At 42.8% G+C, this 25,193-nt stretch overlaps 2 protein-coding genes across 2 annotated transcripts in view; one reads left to right on the forward strand and one right to left on the reverse strand.

Moving 5' to 3' along the window:
• The window catches only part of LOC135712019 (dnaJ homolog subfamily C member 7-like), a 29,469-nt gene that overhangs the window by 875 nt on the left and 3,401 nt on the right, over window positions 1-25,193 (forward strand). The gene's annotated exons all lie outside the window — the stretch shown is intronic.
• On the reverse strand, window positions 9,954-14,960 carry LOC135712018 (zinc finger protein 836-like). The gene is made up of 4 exons (XM_065234981.1): window positions 14,451-14,960; window positions 13,301-14,026; window positions 11,902-13,237; window positions 9,954-11,838 (listed from the first exon to the last, which is right to left on the reverse strand). Exons 2-4 carry the CDS (start codon window positions 14,016-14,018, stop codon window positions 10,089-10,091), a joined length of 3,804 nt encoding a protein of 1,267 aa, XP_065091053.1. The 5' UTR covers window positions 14,019-14,026; window positions 14,451-14,960; the 3' UTR covers window positions 9,954-10,088.

Consider the following 25,193-nt stretch of genomic DNA (forward strand, 5'->3'; position numbering starts at 1 on the left):
AAAAATAGCGTGCTAGTAGGTAATGCATGACCAGATGTTTCAGATGGAAGCAGCTGATTGCTGGTTTTCCATTTTCGGAGTAGCATGTGTGTATTTTTTTTTTGTTTAACCATCCTAGTGCATTGAAGGGGTAATTTTTGGCCTGGAAATACTGTGTAAATTTTTCCTTATGCATTAGGAAGGGTAATCTATATTATCATTCAAGAAAATTACAGTCTAACAAGAATTGAAAAAAGAAGGGATTTATTTTTTAGTGGCATGCTTAAATTGTCCTTCAGCTCTCTATGATCTCCAATCTCCGAACAAGAAAGATGAATTTGCTTAATTTCTCTCAAATCTCTTTAAAATTCCATTTAAATGTCTCACGGAATTATCTTAGTATAGTCCTTAGAATTTAGAAACCTTGGAATTCTCTAAAATAAGGTTCCTGGGAAATTCATCTAAGAATGATCGTGGAGTTCTTATCAGAATGGTCTAGGAATTCAAGATATCCCTGAAAATTCCGTTGGAAAAATACCTCATATTTCCCAAAGTATTCTACCGAAATTTCATGAGAAGGACTGCTACTCAGAAGTTCCTTTGTATTCTCCTGAGAATTTCTTTGGAACCCTGAAATTCTCAACCATTCTCCTAGGATCTCTCTTGAAACTATCTTTAACATTAAAATTCGTTTCTCTTGGAATTATTATCGACATTCCCTTGAAAGTCAGTCCACATAGTTTGCGTTGATGGATTGATTGATTGATTAATTAACATTTGAGAGATTCTTCGTTTTTGCAAAAGAGTAAGAAGGTATCGAAAGAGGCCTCGTTGGCTGAATATTGCGTAGCTACAGTGTTATAGCGTTGTTTACTTAGAAAATCTATATATTTATTTAATTTGATCACTATGGGCAGTCTATGTTTTTTTTTGCCAATTAAGCTTGTGGTACGGTCAATTCCCTTTGAATTCTCACAATTCCCTTAGTATACTCGCTGCAATCTCTTAAACGTTGCCTTAGAATTCTCTATTTTAACTTGATTGATTGATTGATTGATTTATCTTTATTTAGGAGGCTTTCAGCCTAAGGCTGGTTCGCCTCCAAGTGTATTTTTTTAACTTTGCCAGCCCACGGCTGATAGTCTCGATAATAAAGAAAACTAAACAAACTCTATTTAAACTTTAACTTTCGACAAAGCGCATCACGGGTGAGATGAAAGTTGAAGACAGATGCAACTATGTTGAACACGCTCTGCAGCCCTCAAATCGCACCGTATACTCCATAATTTGTGCGACGTAGAGGCAGTCTTAGCATGAGGCTATTCCGAAGCGGTCGGGATTGAGCATTCAGGTCAATTTGTCTCAGGATAGGCTCGCAATCTTTCCTTCCCTGCAAGATATTTGAATTTTGGAATTCTGAAAGAGCTTCGTTTCGCATAGCGATGTTTTTCTCGAACCCATACACTTTTATATCGATTTTTAATGCTGATGAATGTGGGCGTCTCAGTGGAATACCTGTATTTAAAGGGAGAGGGAGAGAGAGAGAGAAGGATTAGTAATATCAATTTAATTTCACTACCTTATTTGATTATCCTTGACAGATACGCGTATTTCGTCTACAATGTGCAGACATCTTCAGTTTTCAAACACTTGAGTCATTTAGGCTCTGAACCATTTGGTGGATTATTTTAACTTTTGGTTAAAATTTGACAGATGGAAAGTTATCGATTAACCCTGCTATCCGAGCATGGTTATTTCTGACAGACAATAAATTAAATTTTGACGACCGTGGCTCGATTACCGGTCGAGCGACAGCACGGGGATTTTCGAACATAAGAAATAACTTTCGAAATGTCACTTTTAACCACGAGTTAAATTTAACTCGGCAAATGGTTCACAGTCTTAGGCTGTGAACCATTTGCCGAGTTAAATTTAACTCGTGGTTAAAAGTGACATTTCGAAAGTTATTTCTTATGTTCGAAAATCTCCGTGCTGTCGATCGACCGGTTTTCGAGCCACGGTCGTCAAAATTTAACTTCTTTTATGTCAGAAGTAACCACGCTCGGATAGCAGGGTTAATCGATAACTTTTCATCTGTCAAATTTTAACCAAAAGTTAAAATAATCCACCAAATGGTTCAGAGCCTTAATATCTGGACGCACTGTTTATTATACTGCAGTGCTCCTAGCGGTCGGATCTGACATGTTGTGAACAGCATTTTGTTTCGAAATGTTTCCTCTTTCAGGGCTGAAATGTTCGTCACGATTCATTTTGTTTAAAAGAAGTTATACTTGATGGAAACCAAGAAACCGGAAATTAGTTTTAGACACCCACTTGGAAAATTTGACGCGGATTATGGTAACGCCAAGAAATTGAATGCCAACCAAAGCACCGTCAGAAGGATTTCGATCTTTTCGGGCCAGTAAGCAACCAAACAGGACACTGAAACAGCATCTAGTGGGCAAAAGACGTGCCTGAAAGTTGTACAATGAAGTTCTTACAAAGTACGAAGGATGCATCCTCATGGACGACGAAACGTACGTGAAGACTAGCGTGAAGATGAATTTTGTGTAGCCTCCCGGACAAAAGTTCTATAAAGCCACTGGTCGAGGTTAGAGGTGGGCAAAACAGCTCATCTAGCTGAGTGGATCAAACCCATCCAGCTCACTAAAGGGATTCGATTCTTTTGAACCACCCTTATTCTGTTTTTCGTTTCGAACGAAATTCTCATACAAAAAAATATTGTTTTGTATGAGAATTTCGTTTGAAACGAAATACAGAATAGGGGTGAACAGCTCTTCAGCTCACATTGAAATTATAGAAATTATGACACAAATTCAAAATCGGAAAATTAATTTGTGGTTTTAGTGCATTAAAACCGTAAAAGTAGTCCCTCCCCTTGGCTAGTTTTTAACCTGGACGTTGGTGGGCGGGCCTAATCTTATGCTTCATAGTGGAGCGTTGGAGACGGTTGGTTTAGGTCCGGCATCGTTGGCTCATGCCGTGACAGAATAGCGTTATGAGCATGCGATGAGGATTACTGAGCTTCCCTTCTCTGATGAACCATTGCACAAGAGAACCAAAGTTCTAGCCTGAAGTGATAGTATCACACTTGTTACTCCTTTATTTGAAAGCCGCGTTGTAGTATGCTTACGTATAGGCACTGACGTTGGGTGCGATACTGGCGGGTTTTGCCGCAAATCACTCTTATTTTATTTATTTTTACGCAGATAGATTTATTTGGCTTTGCAAGGGAATTATATTATTGAAATATTTCAGAAAGTGCCCAACGGTGCTCCTTCCATTTGCGTGACAAGCTTTCATTGTTGTGTTCATTGAAGCATTACTCAGGGAACAATATTAAACACCACCATGGTATTGTAACTAATCTTATATATGCTTCATTTTGGTTTGGGATAAATGTTTGAACTATGGCTCGGGATTTCCACTGTGGCGTGCTTCTATTGTGACATATCCATACGTAATTTTGTGGGACGACATAGTGGAAACGTGTGAGTGTAGTTGGAGCATATATCTTATATAAATTAAAAATCAGCTAGGAAACTAATTTCAGAGTGAAGCATTTTAGTCACTTTGAGGTGTCACCTGGGTCGATCTAAGATATAATAAATATAGATCAAAGTCAAAGTCAAAATTACTTGAAACACGTTAAATTTTAGATTACATAGCAGTTTAGGTACTTGTTAAGCATGAGTTATGATTGATTAGGTAGATTAGTGATTTCAATTATTTATTAAATTAGACTAATGCGATATCATAATCATCAAACGAACTTAAATAAGAAAATTTAGACAGCCTAATAACATTAAGTAGATTAACAAAAGAGTTAGGATCAGCGAATCCAAACACATAAAGCAACCAACGATACAGACAAAACGGTTGCTACGACTACCATGACAAACTCGCTCTGTAACAAAGCTCGATCCGAGTGGTAAAAGGATAATGATATATTGCTTGCCTGCTTTGTTGCAATATACACGGATGAGGACATAGCTTGATATGAATCGGGAAAAGACATAACAAAAAAAATCCCATTAACACACGTGTATCATCTTCGGCTTTACTTCGTGAAGCAGCTTGCCAACAATTTGCTCGTTTCCTTCTACCGCCTCGAATGAGTTGGGTCGCACGAGCTGCTTGTCATGAAAAAGAACGGTGATGATTATATCATTATTGTTTTCCACTTCTGACATAGCGTTATTATTCGGTTCGTTGATCGCTTGTTATTTTGTCATTTGGAGAGATTTTTGATTCCTTGGTTAGGATGCGAAGGGTCCGCTTAGGGAGGCAACTAGCCTTTTCATATATTGTCTGTTTATTTTGATGGTTGCTTTAAAATATCAATTTGGTATATTTGTGAAAGGATAAATCAGTGGGAGATGGATTTTCGGTTTCTTTACATTTTGCAACACAAATCTAGTACTATGTGTCATTTCCTCAAAAACCCCCAATAACCGACCTCTTGAATCCCTTCCTTTTCCCATGGCGTTCAAGTGGTCCGCATAGACTATTCAGCCATTACCCTTACTTTATCCTCGGCTTTGGATTGACTTGCGCTCCCATTGCCCCACCAAACGCTGCAAAATGAAAATGAAATTAAAACCGTAAAAGTTGTCTAAACCAATAAATCCGTACCTTATAATATGGCACTGCTTTTCAATGGAAAACGCCAATAACGCAACAACTGATCAACCATCGCGTAAACCAAAATGCGCGCAAAATGTGCCAACAACATATCAGTAAAAGCAAAAAAATGTATGCGAGAGAGCTACACCTATGTCACACGCGATGATATGATTCACATCGTGGCACACTATGTTAGGCCTTTTCTCAAGCTATGCAATCCAGTCTACATACAGATTTTATTTCTGATGATAATTCTCCAGCAGAATTTCTCTCACTATTATCGGCTTCAGCTACAGCTCATCAGCTCAGATCCGGATCCGGAGCTGAAACTTGAAGAATCGAGAGAGAAAAAGAGATCCGAAGAGCTGGACGGGTCCGAGAGTTGTCAACAGCTCCCAGTGAATTATTCGAGTAGATGATTCGGATCCGGAGCTCAGCTGATAAGAGAGCTGCATTTCGCTCTCCCAAACAGCCACTTGGAAGTTTGCTTTTACCATTGGTGCTGTCGATCAGTAGGCACATGGCTTATTACGCTTGCGTCTTGGTTTACGCGGTGACTATTCAATGCGTAAGTGGAGTAATGAGTCGTTTTTTTTTTAAAGTTCCGCTATGAATGATGGATTGAATAGTTTAGACTTGTGATATCAGTGAGCTGATGAGCTGCGGTTCCTAAAAAAATGAAAAGCGGGTCATCAGCTCTTTTTTAGAGAATCGGGTCTATAGAACAATCGCCCATCTCTAGTCGAGGTGATGTCACTAGAAAGTTCAAATTCGTTTTTGCCGATATATTTGCAAGAAAGCTTATGATCTGGCAAGGTATTTGTAGCTGCGGACAAAAAAAAAACAGATTTTTCGTAACAAACAAGACTATGCAGTTTCTAAAATGTTCAAGCAGGAGTGCCTGAAAAAATCGTATTCTTCCGTACATTAAGGCCCACAATGTTTTGGCCGGATTTCGTGAGCTGCCACTACAGCGCGGAAGTTCTAAAGTGGTATCGAGACAACGGGGTAGATTTCTTCGCAAAGGACACGCTCTATCAAAACTACCCAAATTTGGGTAGAATCCTCCCAGATCGGTCAAAACTGAACCTACCGAAAACTGGGTAAACTATGTTGGAAGTGACAAGTTGACAAATGGATAACATCGAAACTAACTTCAAAGTTAAGCACTGGGACGAACTAAAATCTGTCTCCGTGTTCGCAGAAAACGTTTAGCTAATGCCGTTTTAGTTTGATGAACCAGATTCGAATCTGGGTTAGTTTCTTCAAAATATCACTCTCGTGGTGAACTGGGTCAACTGAAATGTTGTGTACATGTGTATGTGTGGCTTGAAATAGTCAAAAAGTCAATAATAGCTACTTCTTCTTCTTGTTCGCATTTCAAGCTTATTGCTTAGCGCATATTAGCTTATTGCGTGCTCTCAATTTAGTGTTCTAAATGCACTTCCACAGTTATTCATTGAGAGCTTTCGATGCCAATACCAATGCATGAATTTGTATATTGTGTGGCAAGCACAATGATACTCTATGCCCAGGGAAGTATGCCCAACCCGAAAGATTCCCTCGACCGGACCGGGAATCGAACCCGCCGCCTCCGGCTTGATAATACCGTGCCTTTACTGACTAGGCTATGAGGCCCCTAATAATAGCTAGCTGCCAAGCGATTGCTCAACAGCAGTTATCAGCTTAAATATGCACTGGGAATTCTCTTGTTCACTGCCTATTGTGACCGCTGCCATTTTATATTTTCCAAAATTTATTTGAACGCACGCAAATTACGAACTAATTTATGACCATGAAGGAGACGTAAACCAACAGCATAATTACATATGATGGAGGAATATAAACAGTAAGTAGCAGAATCACTATTGAAATTGCATATTTCATCTTTGCTCAAAATTGTATGCAGTTTAACAAAAACGCGTTTGTCTCGTACCACATTTAAAAATTGGTAAGACTTGCGGTGATTCGGGATATTCATAGAACCATTTTCTGGCCACCCAGTAACAGAATCGATCTGAGGATTGCATGTTATAGTTATGCTAAAGATTCTATGCAATTAATAAAAAATCGTGTATTTCTAGGACGACTTTCAGTAATGGCAGTGGCGTCGCGTAACCTCACTTTTTACCTGTGCACCAACTTTCAATACAAGATTTAATGCCATATTCATACTCGAATCGGTTGAAAAGTACATTTTGTACAAAATACAAGTTGGTGCACAGGTACATTGAGGTTAAGGAAAAGCCGCTGAGTAATGGACAGTTTTCCCGGTGATTCTGGATATCTGGGGATCCTTTTTCCGACCACCCAGTAACAGGATCGGTATGAGGATTGCATATTTCATCTATGCTCAATATTCTATACAAAATACAAAAAAAACCTTAATCTCTAGCTCGTCTCTAGGCTGTCTTTCAAGAATTGACCATGCACGGGGTTTTCCGGGAATCTTCAGACCATAAGCCTCTAACCATTTTTCTCGGTCCAACTGGCCAACTACAAGTCCAATCGATTCCCTATCTGTTTCGCTGAAATATTTTTCAATATTTACAGACTGGCTAATTCTTTGTTGTTTACCTTTTTGACATTTCACCATAATAATTTTACCATTGAATGTATGCGTGAAACTGATGAACCTCGAAAAAATTCGGGTTCGAACCTAGTCGTTCTTCAAACTAAAACGGCATAAGCCACGAAAACGAGTGCACAAAGTTTTTATGGTTATGACAGATGGAATCGCTGCACCTTTGAATCGGCCGTTATAGATTTTCGAGCGAAAGTTAAATTTAAGTTTCATGTCGGTTTGTCGGTGGCGGGGGGTCCGCTTGGGGAGGCAACTAGCCTTTAAAGATGTAGAATTAATCTTCCTATTTAGCTCAATAAGAAAACGCAAGCAGACCAATAGCATTAAGCAGATTAACAAGGAGAGGAATATTTTAGGAAAAAAGTAAAATTAGAGGTATGTGACAATGAATAACTTTTAAGTTTTTGTAGGTAGGGTTAACTATCCCATTACCGGCCTATTAAGCACAACCCGCACTTAGTCTTTTTTAATCAAGCGTAGTTTAGCACCAAACGGAATGTTATTACTACTGATGGCTTTCAAATGTATTTACCTTTCCGTACGTACTGTAAGATTTGATAAAGAGATACAAATAGTTGAGATATTGTTAAAAGTCTAAACTGCTTCTTGACGCCAAACCCGCCCTTCGCATTGAAACGCTATTGAAACGCCAATGAATTCACTTTGGCCTATCGGGTGAAGATAAAGTTTGATTGGGTCGGAGCGCTTCATTTGTATTTGAGAATATATTGACCTGTTAACACCGAAATCATGGATTTATTTGATGTTGTCTCTTTGATAGGTCCAAAATGGTCGCTTAGGTCGTAGTAGTTCTCTACCCTATTGTTTTCCCCTGAGTTTATTGTACTCGATTACTATATTATTCTCTCAATACGCGAAATCTCTTTTTTTGTACTCTCGAGATTTTCAGGCTGATTCATCTTCAGTAATTTCAGCGTTAGAGGGTCGGTTAGAGACCCCCCTGGGCAAAGACATCAAATCAAGAAGACTGGCAACTTTGCCAGAATCCAAACGAGAGATACAGTAGCGCTGCGCTTGAGTGAAGGTGAAAGCAACGCATAGAAAAATGAGCAAATACACAAACCTTTCTTCTGAGGATTGTAATCTTTGCTATCAAATTCGTTCGAAGCATTTACCTTTGAGCGGCAGATGACGCGATTGTACCTGTCTCATAGAGTTCGTATGAGAAAATGGAAGAGTTGCCAGTCTTCTTGATATGTTGTCTTCGGTAATAGTTACGATATTACAGTAACTAGAGATTTGGGTTTTTACGTTGTTTCTGTCGGAAAGCCGGGTCGTTGCCATGTTGAGTATCGTTGTTCGTCTCCAGATCATGTCCGTTGTTGGAAGCAGTATCTTCATCATATGTGGGAGTTGTAGCATTGATTTGTGGAAGTTTTTGCGAGGCCGTATGGTGTGCTGTCCTTCCTTAGATTTTTTCGGGATCATATGTATTTGAGATCGTATAATTGAGTGTGTTTTAGGAAACAGATAAGAGCCGATGTGGTGGATTTGTCATTTTTTTAAAGGCGTTCCTAATGCTGCTGGGGATACCGTGGAGCTCCCGATGGGACTGATATGCCGGGCATTCGATGATGGCGTGTTCAACGGAAAGTCGCGTTTGGCAAGTCTCACACAGTGTTCTGAAGTTCCTACTGTCCCCCATGTTGTGTGAGAAACGCGCATGGCCAGTTACTTGTTTAGAATATGGGAAGGTCCTCCCATTTATGCGTATCACCTTTGATTTTTCATATAAAAGGATATCTAAGGCTGTTCCACTCGGCCACCCAGGCTGCCCGAACCGTACTTCAATAGAATCTCATAATATAAGGTTGTTTTATTATGTTCACTAAAATACTTAGAATTTATACTACCAAGAACATAAATTACTGAAAATTATATTTATTTTTCTCAAGGGTACAAACGATACTCCCCTAGCTCAGTCGATAAAGGCGCAGCTACGAAGAAGTCCAGGCTGGAGGCGGCTGGTTTCAATTTCCGTCTGGTCTATTAATTGTTCGGGTTGGAAAATTTCTCATCTTCCTTGGGCATAGGTTGGTCCAGCCATAGAAAGCTCTCAATTAAAATGTGGAAGTGTTTCAAAGGATACTAAGGCAAAAAGCTAATATGCTTTAAGCAATATGCTTGAAATGCCATGTAGTAGTAATGCAAATGGTTTTTTTAAGCAATGAAAGTAGTTTTTAATTTGCCGCGGATTAGTATTTGAAGTCGCGGATTTATTTTGAAAAAATCGCGGATTTCACGGATCAAATGTTTAAAATCTTGTAACAGCCTTGGATTTTCTATCTATAGTACATGGGACTGTTATGCTAATAGCGGCAGTAAAGTTCTTGACCTAAGTTTCAAACTGATATGTAGTTTGTGTCTCCACTTACCCCATTCTCCTCGCATGACGTTAATTAAAAATAAATCAAAAATATGCTTTAACTTTTCAATGCATAGATAGCGACTGACAGTGGTGTTTTTAAATATTCAATCATATTCTTGTTTACATTTAAACTGTATTCTTCATACAAGTTTAACGCATAAACATCAGTGCTCAGTGAAATCGATGTACCTACCTACCTATACTTACTGATAAGATATGTTAATCATACATTTTGGAAACTGCACCTTCTGGTCGCATAAAAGAGCGAGGTTCGAATATTTTGTCAAAACACACCCATGTCTAATTTCACGATTTTATTTCAATTGTAATTTCAAAATTAACATCTTCAACCATTTTTCAATCAACGTTGTAACTTTATTTTTTTACAATCACTTTCCAAACTTAAGGGTACATTTATCCTGAACAACGTTCGGGAAAGTGAAACGAATGATTGGTTATCTTCTCCTGAAATTCGGCGATTTGTTTTTATCAGATGTGAACCGGTACATGCAGCAAGAGCTGAGAGCGTTCGTTGAATACGGCCGAACACATTTCGCACTGAAATATGTGTACTGGAGCAGGAGGTGCCGGTGGTTCCTCAGCCTGAGCATCCGACATCGGTTCCTGTTTCGGGTTGATCAAAGCCATGGAAGCCGAAGAGGAAGAAGAACTTTGAATGTCGTTCAGCAGCATGGCGGAAAGCTTATCCGGGCTCCCTTTTTCCTGCTTGATCCGCATAGCTGAGTTCGTCGGGTCCGGGGTGTAGGCTTCCCGTAGGAAATTGACTTCCCGTTCCAGCTGGCGTCGGGTTAGCCGCTGACTGCGGAGGGCTGATGTGAGCGATTGCTGTGCGGATTCTTTGCTGATTTTCTTCAGCTGCTGTTTGCGGGAGGCTTTCCGTGGTTTTTCCTCCGGTTCGTCGGCGGTGAACGTAGAATCATCCTCGTCGTACTGTTCGTCTTGGCTGTTGTTGTTGCTGTAGTGACTAGCTTTCGGTGTGGCCATGATGACCGCTGGTGGCACATTGTTGTTGGAGTTTTTGATGGGGGAACGAAGGATTTCCTCCAGGTCGTTCACGATGTCGCTGTTGTATTTGTCGATGTATTTATCCTTGCGGGAGATTTCCATCAGGAGGTTCTGGTTCAGGAGATCTTCGTAGTTGGGCACTTCTTGCTTGTGGCGTTGGCTGTTGCAACTGGATAAAGCTTCCAGAGCGTCTTGGTTGGAGTCGGATTGATCGTCTCCGTCGCCGTCGTCTTCCCGACCGTCGTCCAACAGGGGGAAACTTTCCGAGGATATTTTGTCTGACGGGATTTCCCGGTACGTCGGAACGGTGCGGTTTTTGGAGCGTTTGAATTCCAAGGTGGAGTACGGAGTGGACGCACCTTCCGGGTGGCTCTTGATGTCTTTGGTGATGACGGTTTTCGTTTTACGCTTTCCGTCGTTGACTGCTACTCGTGTTTTTTGGGTGTGGATCATTCGGGGGCGCGATCCGGATGTGGATGACCCAGGAGGATGATTACCGGATGTTCCAGCCGGTGGCGTTGTTTGTTTCCCTCCGCGTCCTTTGGTAGATTCCGTTTTTATAAATTTGAATGTTCTATCGGTGCTGGTGCCAGGGTTGGTGACCACTACGATGTTGCTAAGCAAATTGATGCCATTATCGTCTACGGTCGATGGTTTGTTATGTTCTGCGGATGTTGAAGCCAGTAGATCGTACGAGTTGATGTATTTGGGGGATGCAATCAGCTTTTTGTTCGAGGTGCCAGCACCGTACTCCAGTAGTATTTCAGCCGGATTTTTCAGCAAATCTTCATCATCCATAGCTCCCTGTTCGGTTTCTTCGTAGGTTACATTGGTTTCCTTCTTCTTGCCTTTGCTGCCGTATTTCACCTGCTCCGTGTCATCGGTTTTGAGCTTCCTTCTTCGTTTGTATTTCCTCGGGAAGGTTGGCGGTTGCCGCTTCATCGCCGTATTCATATCACTGTGCTGGATCAAATGCTGTATCAGTTCCATCGACGTTTCGAACAGTTGCGTGCAAACGGAACAGAAATACGGCTGCGTAGCTGTGCCCCGTTTAGCATCCGATGCAGAGTGGTGCGATCGAATGTGCTCTCTCAGCACCACTCGCTGGTTGAAGGCACGGGGACACACGGAACAACCGTAGGGTTTTTCTCCGGTGTGAACACGTTCGTGTTTGCGCAGGGTTCCTCCATCGGCGAAGGCCTTCCAGCAGAAGCTACAGGAGGAAAAAATATGCGTTATGGTCGAACATTTAAATTCATTTTCAGTATCAACTTACCGGCATCCGTAGGGCCGTTCTCCGGAGTGAATCCTCAGGTGAATTTGCTGTGAAGATCGCGAACCGAAAGTTTTTCCACACTCGTGGCAAGGAAATTGCCGGGTTTTGGTGTGCGAATGCCGGTGGTTCATCAGGCTGCGTCCATCGGGGAATTCTTCCTGGCAAATTTCGCAACGGACCGATTTGTTTCGATGGGAAACCATGTGCCGTTTGAGGCGGGCCTTGTTGTGGAACGTTTTGCCACATTTCGAACAACAATGTGACCCAAACAGCTTGGTCCGCTCGCGCGAATGCTCCCAGGCATGTTTCAGCAGAGCTGCATGGTTCTTGCAAAGTTTTCCACAAACCACGCACGAAGTATCGGTCAGTTCCTGGCTGTGCTGTTTTTGGACGTGTTCCTTGATAGCATTTTCGTCCAGAAAAGTTTCCCGGCAAAGTTGACACTTGTACGGTTCGAACCGTGCGTGGACTTCCGCATGAGCCAGCAGATCCAGTGCTTCCACAAATGTATCTCCACACACGTTGCAAGACAGCGGCTGTTGCGATTCAGTTTCTTCTTCGTACTGGTTTTCGGTATCTTCTTCTTCTTCGTTGTCATCCTCTTCCAATCTCTGCTTTTGATGCTGCTGTCGTTGGCGGACAATCTGACTAATCGGTTCATACTTTTGCTCCCGAACGGCATGAACTTGCTTGATGTGCCGTTTCAGTAGTTCCCGTCGCTGAAACATTGTCCCGCAGCTGTCACAGTAGTATTGGCCTTCGACTTCTTCCTCATTGGAACTTGCCTGATCAGCTTCATCCCGAGTGATGGTCATTACACTAGGGATACCGGCTTCCTCCAATGGGGCAGCGACCAAATTGGCTGCATGTCGTTGCCTTATATGTTCCTGCAGCATCACTCGGTCCCAGAATCGATGGCCGCACGTTTCGCAGTCAAACGGAGAATCTCCTCCATGGATGCGGGCGTGCGAGGCAAGTGCTTTCTCCCGGGCGAACGAGACGCCGCACTTTTGACAAACGAACGGCTTTCGATCGTCGATCACCGGAAAGCGAGGCGGTAGGTTGACGAAAGGTTCCACCGAAGGATTGAATTTGGTTTCCTGATGTCGCTGGGCCTGGGACTGCCGAGATCGACTCGTTGAGGTGGATGATTTTTTGCCGGATCTTGCAGAACTTCCACTGGGTTTTGCCCGCGGCTTCTTCGGAACTCGCGGTAGCGGTGCTGGTGGAGGAGCCATGAATTGCGTCGGAACCGGGATCAAAAGGTCATCTTCGTCTTCGGAGAACGATCGTCGTTTCAGGTCGGGTGAAGGAGATCCCGACAAGTCGTATTCATCTGAAATTAATAAATGTACGTTCTAATAGCTGAACAATTCTGGGATCCATTGAATACACTTACATTCATCCGGATCATTTCTCAGTGATTCCTCGTGGTCATCCGGCACGTAGGCGTGCAGTTTCAAATGATTCAGCAGGTCGCTTCGCCTCGTATACTGTGCTCCACACAGGTTGCACACGTGTGGCCTATCGTTCGAATGTGCTATTATGTGGTTCATTAAATTGGCTTTCTTCCTAAACCTGCGCCGGCAGAAGTCACACGGATACGGGCGGGATGTCGTATATTCATCCTGATCCGTCGGAAGTGGTACCGCCAGGTCATCCTCCGCTGTCCCTACCACGGCTGTAGCTCCCAGCTGATCTACGGTGACCTGTACACACTCCTGGCCGTCTGTCTGCACCCAGTCATCGGTGATGACTTCCTCCGTCACTTCACATTCCATGTATTCTTGATCCTGCTGTATCACTTCCTGATGGATATCATCCGACTGAACGTGTACCACTTCGCCTTGAATAAGGGAACCATCGTCGGCGGCCATGTAGATCAGATTTTCCGGCGGAATCTGATCTATCCGACCGATCTCATTTTCATCCACCAGGAATTCTTGCCCGTCGTGGGTTTGCAGTATAATTTGCTCCGCTTGGCCGGATGTAGACGCTCCGCCAATGTTGGAAACTGTTTCGATTAACTGTGCCGGGCCCTGCCCGGGTATGTTAATAATCTTCATCTTGGCATTCGGCTGGGATGGGTCCCAGATCGTGAATGCTGCTGAATCCATGTCAAATTCTGAAACCAAAAACAAAAATCATTTTCCGTCATTCATTCATAATATCGATCATTGATCAAAGTGGCGATTGTTTACAGCAAGTACTATTTCGCCATTGATTAAAATACGATGCGCATGTGTTAGTCCTTCCACTTGAAGTAGTAGTAGTGGCTTTACACGTCTATCCAAAGTTTGCGAGTGTGGGTTTCAACTGCGCTCATGATGAACGAGAGACCGAAAAAAAAAAGCTATCATGGAGGAATGTCTGCCTTCAATGAAATGAAACTGCAATTTCTAACCTGAAACCTACGGAACATAAATTTTTCTGAGGTTATGGACCAAGAATGAGGTTAGCTCTAGTTGCATTCCCAATCAAAACAAACACCCATAACCACGATCAGCTGATGGTAAACAACAACAATGGACAAAATTGTACCAACTTACCCGAAAAATCGCAAAATCACCACGTCGAATTTACTGCGCCATAGAAGCAATCGAACGGCAATGGCTTCTAGAAGGGGGAAAAAATTCCACCAGCAGCGGCAGCGAACGATATTCCTAAGGTGCCCGAGAGAAACCACCTCGAACGTACCTCTGTGTAATATCAAGTGAAGGAAATTTTTGATCTCCGAAACTTCTTTTTCTTTGCACTCTCCAAGAACGTATCACGGGCAGCACACACTACGTTACATCACCACGTTTTTGGCCGAATCGCCGATGCGCCCAAAATGGTCCACTTTCGCTTTTCTACGCCCGTAAAAATTATCACTTCGGATGCAGGCTCTAATCAACTTTATGCTGCACGGGAAGTCGGGTCGAAATTTCCTCTATTTAGATGAACATAACCACGAAAAAAATTCTGCTTGCACGAAACTGACAACCAACACTACACCGAACCGTACGCGGCGAGAGAAAAGTGGACGATCATGATACTTTTGCGGAGTGGTGTGGAGATTGTGTTTCTTTCCTCCAACATGGCTCACGAGCTCCGGTAGCTGACAGCATAAACTTGGCTGTATGCGTGTGGGAAAGGAAATCGGCATGATTGTGTACGTTGCTTACTTGACAGTGACGAAGAAACACGTGTGCGAGATACAGTAGACGGTCCGTTTGTCGGCGCCCAATCGATCACCACTTAAGTAATCTTGTATTTTATCCGGGTTGGAACAAGTGCGAAATCGATTTCTTTTGTCAGTGTGCACCTCGACCTGAGGTATATAGGTTTTAAGGACTAGGTTGATAGAATCCCTAATGCTGGGTTTAGACTAGGCAAGTCAAATGAGCAGTTTTGGCGTGACTTTCTACCAGCGATTTCACAAAACTGGACCAACTAATTTCTATTTTTTTATGAAACGCACAAATGTTGGCTACTTTTCTCGTGGTTCTAGAAGAAAACATCTCAAAATAATGTTTTATTTCAAAGTTCGAGTGGTAGTAGACGTCATTTTATCTGCTTGGCTTGAAAAGTTGAGCCTGGTTCAACTTTTTTCAATTCAAGTGAGTTGATCAAGTCAGTTGAATGGCATGGTTTGCACGTTCAATTCGCGTTCAAGTCAGTTGAATTCAACTGAGTTGATCAATTGACTTGCCCTGTTTAAACCCAGCTTAAATCCGGAGAACTTTGAGATTTGGGCGTAGTTGCGTGGGGCACGCCGTTCCAGATATAAGGATATACAGACCAAATTTAAATCGCTGAAAATCAAAATTTTGCTTATTTTAGACTTGATGAAAGACCAGCAAAATAATGCTGCTGTATCTTCCAGCAATTCCAATTTCTGTCAAAATGACAACATTTTACTGAAAATCAGTAAAGATTTCAGAATTCATTTTTACTGATTTTTTCAGCAATCCCAAATTCTGTCATTTAGCAGAATTTTGCTGAATAGACTCAGTAAATCGATTTTTTTACTAGGAGCATGCAGCTTCTGAAGAAGCTTGTGGATACAAATACACAAATAATAAAGAATCACTAACAAGATCACCAGGCTCTTTGCCATATATATTTTATTAAATATAACCAGTGTATTTACCAACATAATTTTAATTATTTGTTATTATTATTGCTATAATCAAATTATTTTCAAAACAACCGTGAATCTCCACCAAGTCTCGCCATGGACTCTCAAAATCGTTACACCCGTGACGGTAGTCGCATCCACATTTACTCCCAGACGAAGAACAGCTGACAGCGGTATCTTGACCTGACCGAAGTTTCCGGCCATGGCTACACGAACTGGCGATGCAGCTCCCACGGCTGGGGCTGCTTCCAATGTTCGATGGTCGATGGTTGCAATTCATGATGGCGTTCACCGCCAGGGCTACGCTCGGGAACTCGACCAATCCGGAGGAGGAACTTTCCGATTTTAGCGGGAACATTCGCACTTGCGCACTTGTCATTGGTGGTGAATGCAGTCAGCAGCAGATCCTTGGACGGCATACGGGTGGGGTATTGAAGAAGTGGAGAATGCGATTTTTGCTGGCCTGGTAAGCGATTGTTCTTGGAGGCGCTGTAGACCTTGAAGCTGATCGAATTGTCCGGTAGGGTGGACTCTGACAAGTTGTTCTGGTTGGAAAATGCCATTTGAATTTTGCTACCATCATTTCCATTGATTCAATGTTCAAGTGCTGGATGCTGCGTTCGACTGGTTCGACTGCGATGGCGTCTCCCATCTGGACCATGGCGGTACTCTCTTTGGTCTTCAGGAATTTTATCCTGACAACATTTCCAAACAGGCAGAACAGATTGAACAGCTTATCGGTGTTGGCTGTGTTGTTATCGAGTCCGTAGACCATCATCACTGCGTCCTGTTGCTGTGCCGGTTGAATGAAGTTGGCTGGTCCGTTTCGGGTCAGCGGTGCGTCCTTCATCAGTCCGTCGTGTGTTCCGGCCGGTGTTGGTTTTCAGTTTTCCGACGGATGATACTCGGGCGGTGAAAAATTCGGTGCAAATCCGTTTCCTCCGCCGGCTCCCAGAAGGGCTGGTAGACCAATGATTGACGTTCGTTCTGCGGGGTCGGCCTTCCGCCGAAGAGGATCTTATAGCACTGGAGCTCGTCCGTTGCGGGCATCCTTGAAGATGGATGCATCTAGTGTGTAGTCTCAACTGGAGTCCGTGTGCTTTCTGAAAACATTTTTGACGTAGATTTCTATATGCGGGTACACTTTGTGAAAACCGAAAATGGAACACGTAACAAAATTATGAAAGATTTTGAACGTTAATAACTCAGCTGCCCCTGCACCAATTTCAATAATTTTATCACCAATCGATCAGAAATATTTCTACGCATCTATTAAACTTAAAACTTTATCATTTTTCAAAATGTCACTGTTAAAAATTGCACGAATGTGCAACTGTTGCTATATTAATTAAAATTATCACCGATTGCCTGCGAAAAGCGATTTCCCTAATACAGATTTCAAAGTTGAATTCCATCCGGTCTCACGAAACGCGTCTCACCGCGTGGTGAGTGGTGGTGTTCTCCAGTACACAACGAAAAGGCTCCCCGCAAGCAGTTTTCTATCAAGGCTGCCCACAACCGCTGATCGGATTCAGTTCCCATCACCTTTTGTGGTGGTGTCCGATCGTCGGCATCAGCAGCAGCAGCAGCAGTGCTTTCGGGTGTGGCGTGGCGTTGATCAATGATATCCAGTACACAACGCAAACATATATGAGTTTCATAAACTCCAGATCGTGTCTAGCCAAAATATCCCGAACTGGAACATTAGGTTGTCTACCTCGAGCCCGAAGGGAATCGTACAGCTCAGATCTGACTCCACGATGCTCAGCACAAGACCAAATAATATGATCGGCGTCGTGGTAGCCTTGTCCACATTCACAGATATTGCTATCCCCCAGCCCAACACGGAACAAGTGAGCGTTTAACGAATAGTGATTGGACATGAGGCGAGACATCATACGAATGAAGTCTCGACCCACATCCAACCCCTTGAACCAAGGACTCTTCGACACCTTAGCGATGATCGAATATAGCCATCGTCCCAAACTCCCTTCACTCCACTTATTCTGCCAGCTGACGAGTGACTGTTGACGGTAAATGAAGAAAAATTCATCGAAGGCGATTTGTCGATCGTAAATATCGCCTTCCATAGCGCCCACCTTAGCAAGTGAGTCAGCCATCTCATTGCCCGGAATCGAGCAATGAGATGGGACCCATGCAAAGGTGATGACAAAAGATCTTAAAGATAAAGCACTTAAAAGCTCTCGTATTTTCATGAGAAAATACGAGGAGTGCTTTACCGGCCTCATGGAGCGAATAGCCTCGACAGAACTGATACTATCCATAAAAATAAAATAATGATCTGGTGCAAGTGAGGCGATCGTTTCTAGCGTATAATGTATTGCCGCCAGTTCAGCAACATATACGGAACAAGGAGCATGAAGCATTCGAGAGGCGCTATGAAATTCGTTATAAATACCAAAACCAGCGGACGCCTCTATTAGTGATCCATCTGTGAAGATCGATCTTGCGGAATCAACTTGGCCAAACTTTGCAGCGAAAATTGATGGAGCAATCATAGAACGATGATGCTCTGGGATTCCGCGAATCTCTTGCGTCATGGATAAATCAAAATGAACAGAATTGCCGAAGTCGGAGAAGCAAACACGATAGGGATTATGCTGGAAAGGGCTGACATCCTGTGTTATGTACACGTAGTACAATGACATAAAACGAGTTTGAGGGTTTAGCTCAAGAAGCTCCTCAAAGTTTGCAATCACCAGTGGGTTCATAATTTCACAACGGGTGAGGAGCCTGAGGGATAATTCCGAAAATCGATCAGAGAGTGGCAGCATGCCCGCTAACACTTCGAGACTCATCGTATGAGTCGAGTGCATGCATCCTAACGCGATACGAAGACAGCGATACTGGATCCGTTCCAGTTTGATGATGTGTGTTTTAGCCGCCGACTGGAAGCAAAAACTACCGTACTCTAAAACCGATAAAATCGTTGTCCGGTACAACGTTAGAAGATCTTGCGGATGGGCTCCCCACCACGTTCCGGTAATTTTTCGGAGAAAATTGATCCTTTGTTGGCATTTCCGCTTCAGATACTCAATGTGGGATCTTTAGGTGCATTTGGAATCGAACCAGACCCCAAGATATTTGAAGGACATAGAATGAGTGATCGGTTTACCCAAAAGTTGAAGCTTTGGTTGTGCTGGGCTATGCTTCCTAGAAAAAACGACCAACTCAGTTTTCTCCGTGGAGAATTCGATACCTAGCTGGATAGCCCAAGTAGGCAAATTGTCTAAGGTATCCTGTAAGGGTCCTTGCAGGTCGGCCTCTCTGGGTCCTGTCATAGACACTAATCCGTCATCTGCAAGTTGTCTCAACGTGCAGTTGTCACTTAGACAATTGTCAATTTCTCTGACGTAGAAATTATACAGAAGGGGGCTTAAACATGAGCCCTGGGGGAGACCCATGTAGCTAAATCGAGAAGCTGTAGAGTTTCCATGAGAAAAGCTCATATGTTTCTCTGATAGTAAATTGTACAAAAAGTTATTAATGAATAGAGAAAGGCCACAAGCGTGGAGTTTGTCTGAAAGGACTTCAACCGATACTGAATCAAAAGCCCCCTTAATATCCAAGAAGACAAAAGCCATTTGCTCTTTTTTAGCAAAAGCCAACTGAATTTCAGTGGAAAGCAACGCGAGACAGTCGTTCGTTCCCTTGCCCCTACGGAAACCAAATTGGCGAAAAAGGATCAATTTTCGAATACACGATAACATCGCAATGGGACGATACGAGTTGTGATCTGACGCGGGTTTTCTAGGCTTTTTAATGGCTATAACTCTCACCAGCCTCCAATCATCCGGAACAATATTAAGCTCCAGGAACTGACCAAACAAGTTCAACATGCGCCTCTTAGCGGCGTCTGGGAGGTTCTTCAACAAGTTGAACTTGATTCAATCAGCCCCCGGAGCCGAATTGCCACACGAAAGGAGCGCGAGTGAGAGCTCCAGCATTGAAAAAGGCTGGCTGATCTCGTCTACCGAATTCGTCGTTTCGCGAGGAATCATCTGTGCCGGCACAGAATCAGGACATACTTTTCGTGCGAACTTGAGAATCCAACTATCTGAGTACTCCTCGCTCTCGTTGTTTAAAGACCGGTTACGCATCCTTCGCGCCGCTTTCCAAAGCGTATTCATCGACGTTTCGCGCGATAATCCGTCCACGAATTGCCGCCAGTATCCACGTTTCTTGGCTTTGACGAGGCTCTTGAGTTCGCGTTCAAGAGCCGAGTACGCTTCGAAATGTACGGGTGTTCCACGTTTCCGGAAAAGCTTAAACGCGTCGGACTTTTTACGATAAACCTCAGTGCATTGCTGGTCCCACCAAGGGGAAGGAAAGACGTTCCTGGAACCGGCCGAGTTTGAGCTTGAAGCGCGCTGTCCAAGATCAGATTGGAGAGGAAATTATATTCCTCCAACGGTGGAAGCCCTTCTACCGACGTTAGGGCATCTTCTATCACATTCTTGAACTTTGTCCAATCGATATTACGGGTAAAATCGTACGCGACGTTAACGGGTTCCGACGGATTGAACCCACTGGCAACTGAAACTTTGATCGGCAAGTGATCACTACCGATCACATTCCACGTGCAATCCAACGATAATGAGTTAGAGCCAAGTGTGAGGTCTAATCTACTTCCATTCGAGGATGGGCCAGCCAAACGTGTTACTTCTCCATTGTTAAGAATTGTCATATTGAAGTTATCACAGAGGTCATATATAAAAGTAGAACGGTTGTCATCATACAGTTCCCCCCAGCCTTTACCGTGGGAATTCAAATCTCCCATAATCAACCGTGGAGCAGGAAGTACCGAACAGATATCTGAAAGTTGTTTGCGATTAACAACGGCTCTAGGAGGAATGTAAACAGAAGCAATACAAAGGCTCTTACCTTTAAAAATAACCTGACATGCGACAACTTAAATACATGGAAATTGTGGAAGATTCACTCTATAGAAGGAATGGCACTTTTTGATCCCCAAAAGTACCCCTCCTCCACGCGAATCCTCACGATCCAGTCGAATAATGTTAAAATCATAAAAAAGAAGATCGATATCTGAAGAGAGCCAAGTTTCACAAACAGCAAATGCATCACAATCATTATTGTGAACTAAAAACTTAAAAGAATCTAATTTAGGAATGAGACTTCGACAATTGAACTGTAGAACAGTGATCAAATCCCCGACCTCGTTTGGAAAATTATCCATCGAAGGAAATGATTACTGCAATGAGGGGCCACTTCAATGTCAATTGCTTCAAGAGGGTCTTCACAGAAAGAAGCATTGCCAGAACAATGCTTTTGAGAGGATCAGAAATATTGAGGTACTTGAGAATATCGTCCACAATTTTATCAAATGAGAACAACCCGGATGAAGAAGGGGCTTCTGTTCTTAAAAATGGGCCATCAGGGGTTTTCGTTTCCGTGCAGAACCTTCCGGAAAACTGAAAGAAACTCCCTCCTCAGCCAAGTCAGAGTCAGACTCGTCATCAGAAAAAAAACAGCAAAGGGATTTTTGTCGTTGGTTGATGGTGTGGCTGTTTTTAGCATTGCTGCAAAAGACTGCCTGGAACGCTCCTTAAGAGAGCGTTCTAGTTTCTCCCCGCGTTGTTTGTACGCCGGGCACGACGAGAGACCATGAGGAGTTCCCTTACAGTACACGCATTTTGGTGCAGTGACTGTGCAGGCGCCATCCTCGTGCTTCTCCCCGCATTTGGAACAGCGTGCCTTGCTGCCACAGTGAGAGGAACCGAGGAACAAACAAACGCACAGGTAGCCGAAGTTTTTCCCAACTCGATGTAGTGAGGAAGAGCTGAACCAGAAAAGGTCACCCGAAACGAGTCTGTGGGGGTAAAGCTCTTTTTACTTTCGCTGAAAGATACTGAGTTCAGCTTCTGGACTTCCTGTATCTCAACCGTGGGAAGCAAGGGGTTCTTGAAAAGGCCAACCGCTTGCTTCCCCAAGATCTCGGGGGTCAGACTCGCTTCGGTGACCACACCTTCGATCTCCACATTACGAGCTGGGATGTACATTCTATACTCGAGTGTAAAGAGCTGGGAGGCAGCAATCTCGTTAGCTTGTTTCAGGTTAGAGACGACAACGCGAAGTTTATTGTACCTCACCTTCGAGATTTCGGTCACGGCCGAGAACCGCTTCGTCAGATCATAAGTAATTTGCATTACATTCAAAGGTTTCTTTTCGGCCTGAAAGTAAACAACCCATGGGCCAGTCGAGTCTTCTGGGTAGGCTCGCGGGCACCGCCGGGATGTTCTGAGGTATAACATCTCTGAAGGGAAGTAAAGCCATAGAGGTAACTCTAAGACTAGTAGGTCCGAAGAAACGAGCTCTACTTTTTGGCTCAGCTCTGGTACTATCTTCGGTCCCAAGCTAATCGCTTCACCCCTCGAAACATAGGAAATTCCACTAACCCCTCATTTTATTTGTCAAACTTTCATAGCGAATCAAAACAAACATTGGGTAGTACTAGAATATTGACTAGAATGGGGTACGTTAATCGATTTGCTTGGGACCAATAGGCTAGTCAAGTAGTGAGCCAATTTTTAAATCGATAGTTTCGTATTGATTGTTGGTAAAGCCGTTGGTCCCCGGTTCATGAGTTGATGGGTCGATAGGTAGGGTCCAGGTATGGGAGCTGCCTACCTGGCGTCGGTAGCATTGGTGCTCAGCACGGAAAACAAGATCGACGGAAAACAAATCAAGGAAAAAAAAAATCAAGTCTATATGGGAATTACTATGGGAAAACTTATGTTTTTGTTCATATCTATCTAACAATTCACTATGCTTTTCAAAATGATAGCAGTAATTGTAGCAAATTTTCTCAGCTACAACTTTGTTGAAAACCATGTTTCAATCACATTTAAGGAACAAAAGTTATTATGATTCAAGTGTCACTCGAGGTGACAATCTTCGAAAAATCTTCTTTCATTTGTCGCATCTACTTGCATCGTGCATCATTTTTTTGCAGGAAATCTTCAGAATCGTCATCAATCTTCTTTCTATCTACTCAGCGTGCGCGCAGCTAGCCACAGCAAAACGCAAACTTTTCTGCATCGTAGATAAAGTCGTCCACCTCGGGGTCACTGATGTCTTAGATTAAGCTCATTCAACTGTTCAGCAGGCAACATTGGTTTTTCTGGTGCAAACAATAGAGCACAGATATGATGGCTACTATGTCACACTGCAGAATACAGTGTTGCCCACGGAACAGCTGCTTGATCATTCCATAAGATTATCAATCTCTTAAACGTTCACCATGTTATCACAGAGCCACGATTATCGTTTGCAGACGATCTGAAAGTTTTTCTGCGCATCCGCTCACTCGCCGACTGCCGTTCTCTCCAAAATCAGATTGACATCTTTGCTGACTGGTGTAGTCTAAACCGACTGGTGGTCAACCCAGCTAAGTGTACAGTTATTACTTTCTCACGCAAGAAACAACCGATTATTTTCAACTACAAACTACTAGGCACGACTATCGAACGGGTGCACTGCGTGAAAGACTTAGGCGTTGTTCTAGACTCAAAGCTGACATACTCACACCATATATCGTATGTCGTCGACAAAGCGGCCAGAACGCTTGGCTTTGTCTTCAAGATTACTAAGAACTTCACGGACATTTACTGCTTGAAATCGCTCTATTGCTCTCTCGTACGATCTACGTTGGAATACTGCTCTGCTGTCTGGAGCCCGAACTACAATAATGGGGCCGAGCGAATTGAATCTGTTCAACGACGTTTTCTTCGCTTCGCGCTCCGTAAGCTGCCTTGGAGATACCCACTTCGTCTTCCAAGCTACGAGAATCGCTGCCAATTGATCAATATCGAGCCCTTACGTATCCGAAGAGATGTTTTCAGAGCCTTGACCGTCGCCGATACTCTGCAAGGAAGAAGCGACTGCGAAGAAATTCTGCAACAAGTGAACATTAATGTTCAACCTCGATCACTACGCAACAGTCTTATGCTGAGACTTCCACTTCTTCGAACTAATTATAGCATAGGGAGCGCTATTTACGGCTTGCAGTTAGTGTTCAACCGAGTAGCGTCGATGTTCGATTTCCACTTGACACGGAATATGCTTCGCCGAAGATTCTCTGCCTTTTTTGCTGACCGAAGGCGCTTGATACCCAACAGCTAAGTGTCTTATAAAGACTTATAAATTTTTAGTAACTTGACAATGCTTTCCAAGTTATTTTCGTTTGTAACTGTAGTAACTGTAGTATATGTATGTCGTCTGTATAATCTGTACTTTTTTACAACACATCATTGGGACTATTTCTAGTCTGTTGATGCAACCATAACAAATAAACAAATAAATAAAATAAACAAACAATTTAATTTGACATTTGGCTACAAAACAATATTCTACAAAGCTGTAGCTTATAAAATTTCCCGTAAGAATAGTAATTGAAATTTTCGAAAAAGCAATATGGAAAATGGGTAGAAGACAAAGAACAAAAAGTTTGGTTTTCCCATAGTAATTTCCATACAAACTTCGAATAGTTTGTGTCAATCTTGGTGTCAATACAGTTTCTTACCAAATGAGTTTAAATTTTAAGAGGCTAATCACCGTTTGAGCACTGTGGAGCGAAAATTTCAAACCACCCCTCACCATTCCTCTCCAAAGGGGGAGTTTGGTAAAGAGAGATGATAAAACCGATTTGTACCTTCCTAAAAGTTGTCTTAGCTCGCTGTCTACTCCTCCTCTATTAGCATCTTTAACTAAATAAAAACACTTTTTCGAGCATCACGCTCGATGGTTTACTTTATCCGCCTACTAAGGTTGAATGTTTCGACGGTTTCATAATTATAATTCTTAATTTGTTTTCAGTAGGTGGCAACACCTTTACTTGTGGTTCAAACTATGTGACTTCTGACCCTAATCAAAAAATACCATAAACAAACGATAACCCAAATGATTGAACTACTTCACAAATGGTTTGGATGATACCCCAAACACGTCGTTAAGCAAATTAACCATACAATTTTTATTAGGGGAGCTCTTTTGAATGTTTGGCTCCCGTTTGACAGTTTGACTCGGCGCCCAGATGACAAGCATTTTGAGTTAGTTCGCAGTACTCAGGTTTCCATGACATTTTGTCTGATGTTTACTTTTGACTCCTTTGTTCCAAACCAGCTGA

Source organism: Ochlerotatus camptorhynchus, unplaced genomic scaffold (genome assembly GCF_037179485.1).
Source record: "Ochlerotatus camptorhynchus isolate MF236.1 unplaced genomic scaffold, CSIRO-AGI_Acam_v1.1 ptg000454l, whole genome shotgun sequence".
NCBI classification, from domain to species: domain Eukaryota; kingdom Metazoa; phylum Arthropoda; class Insecta; order Diptera; family Culicidae; genus Ochlerotatus; species Ochlerotatus camptorhynchus.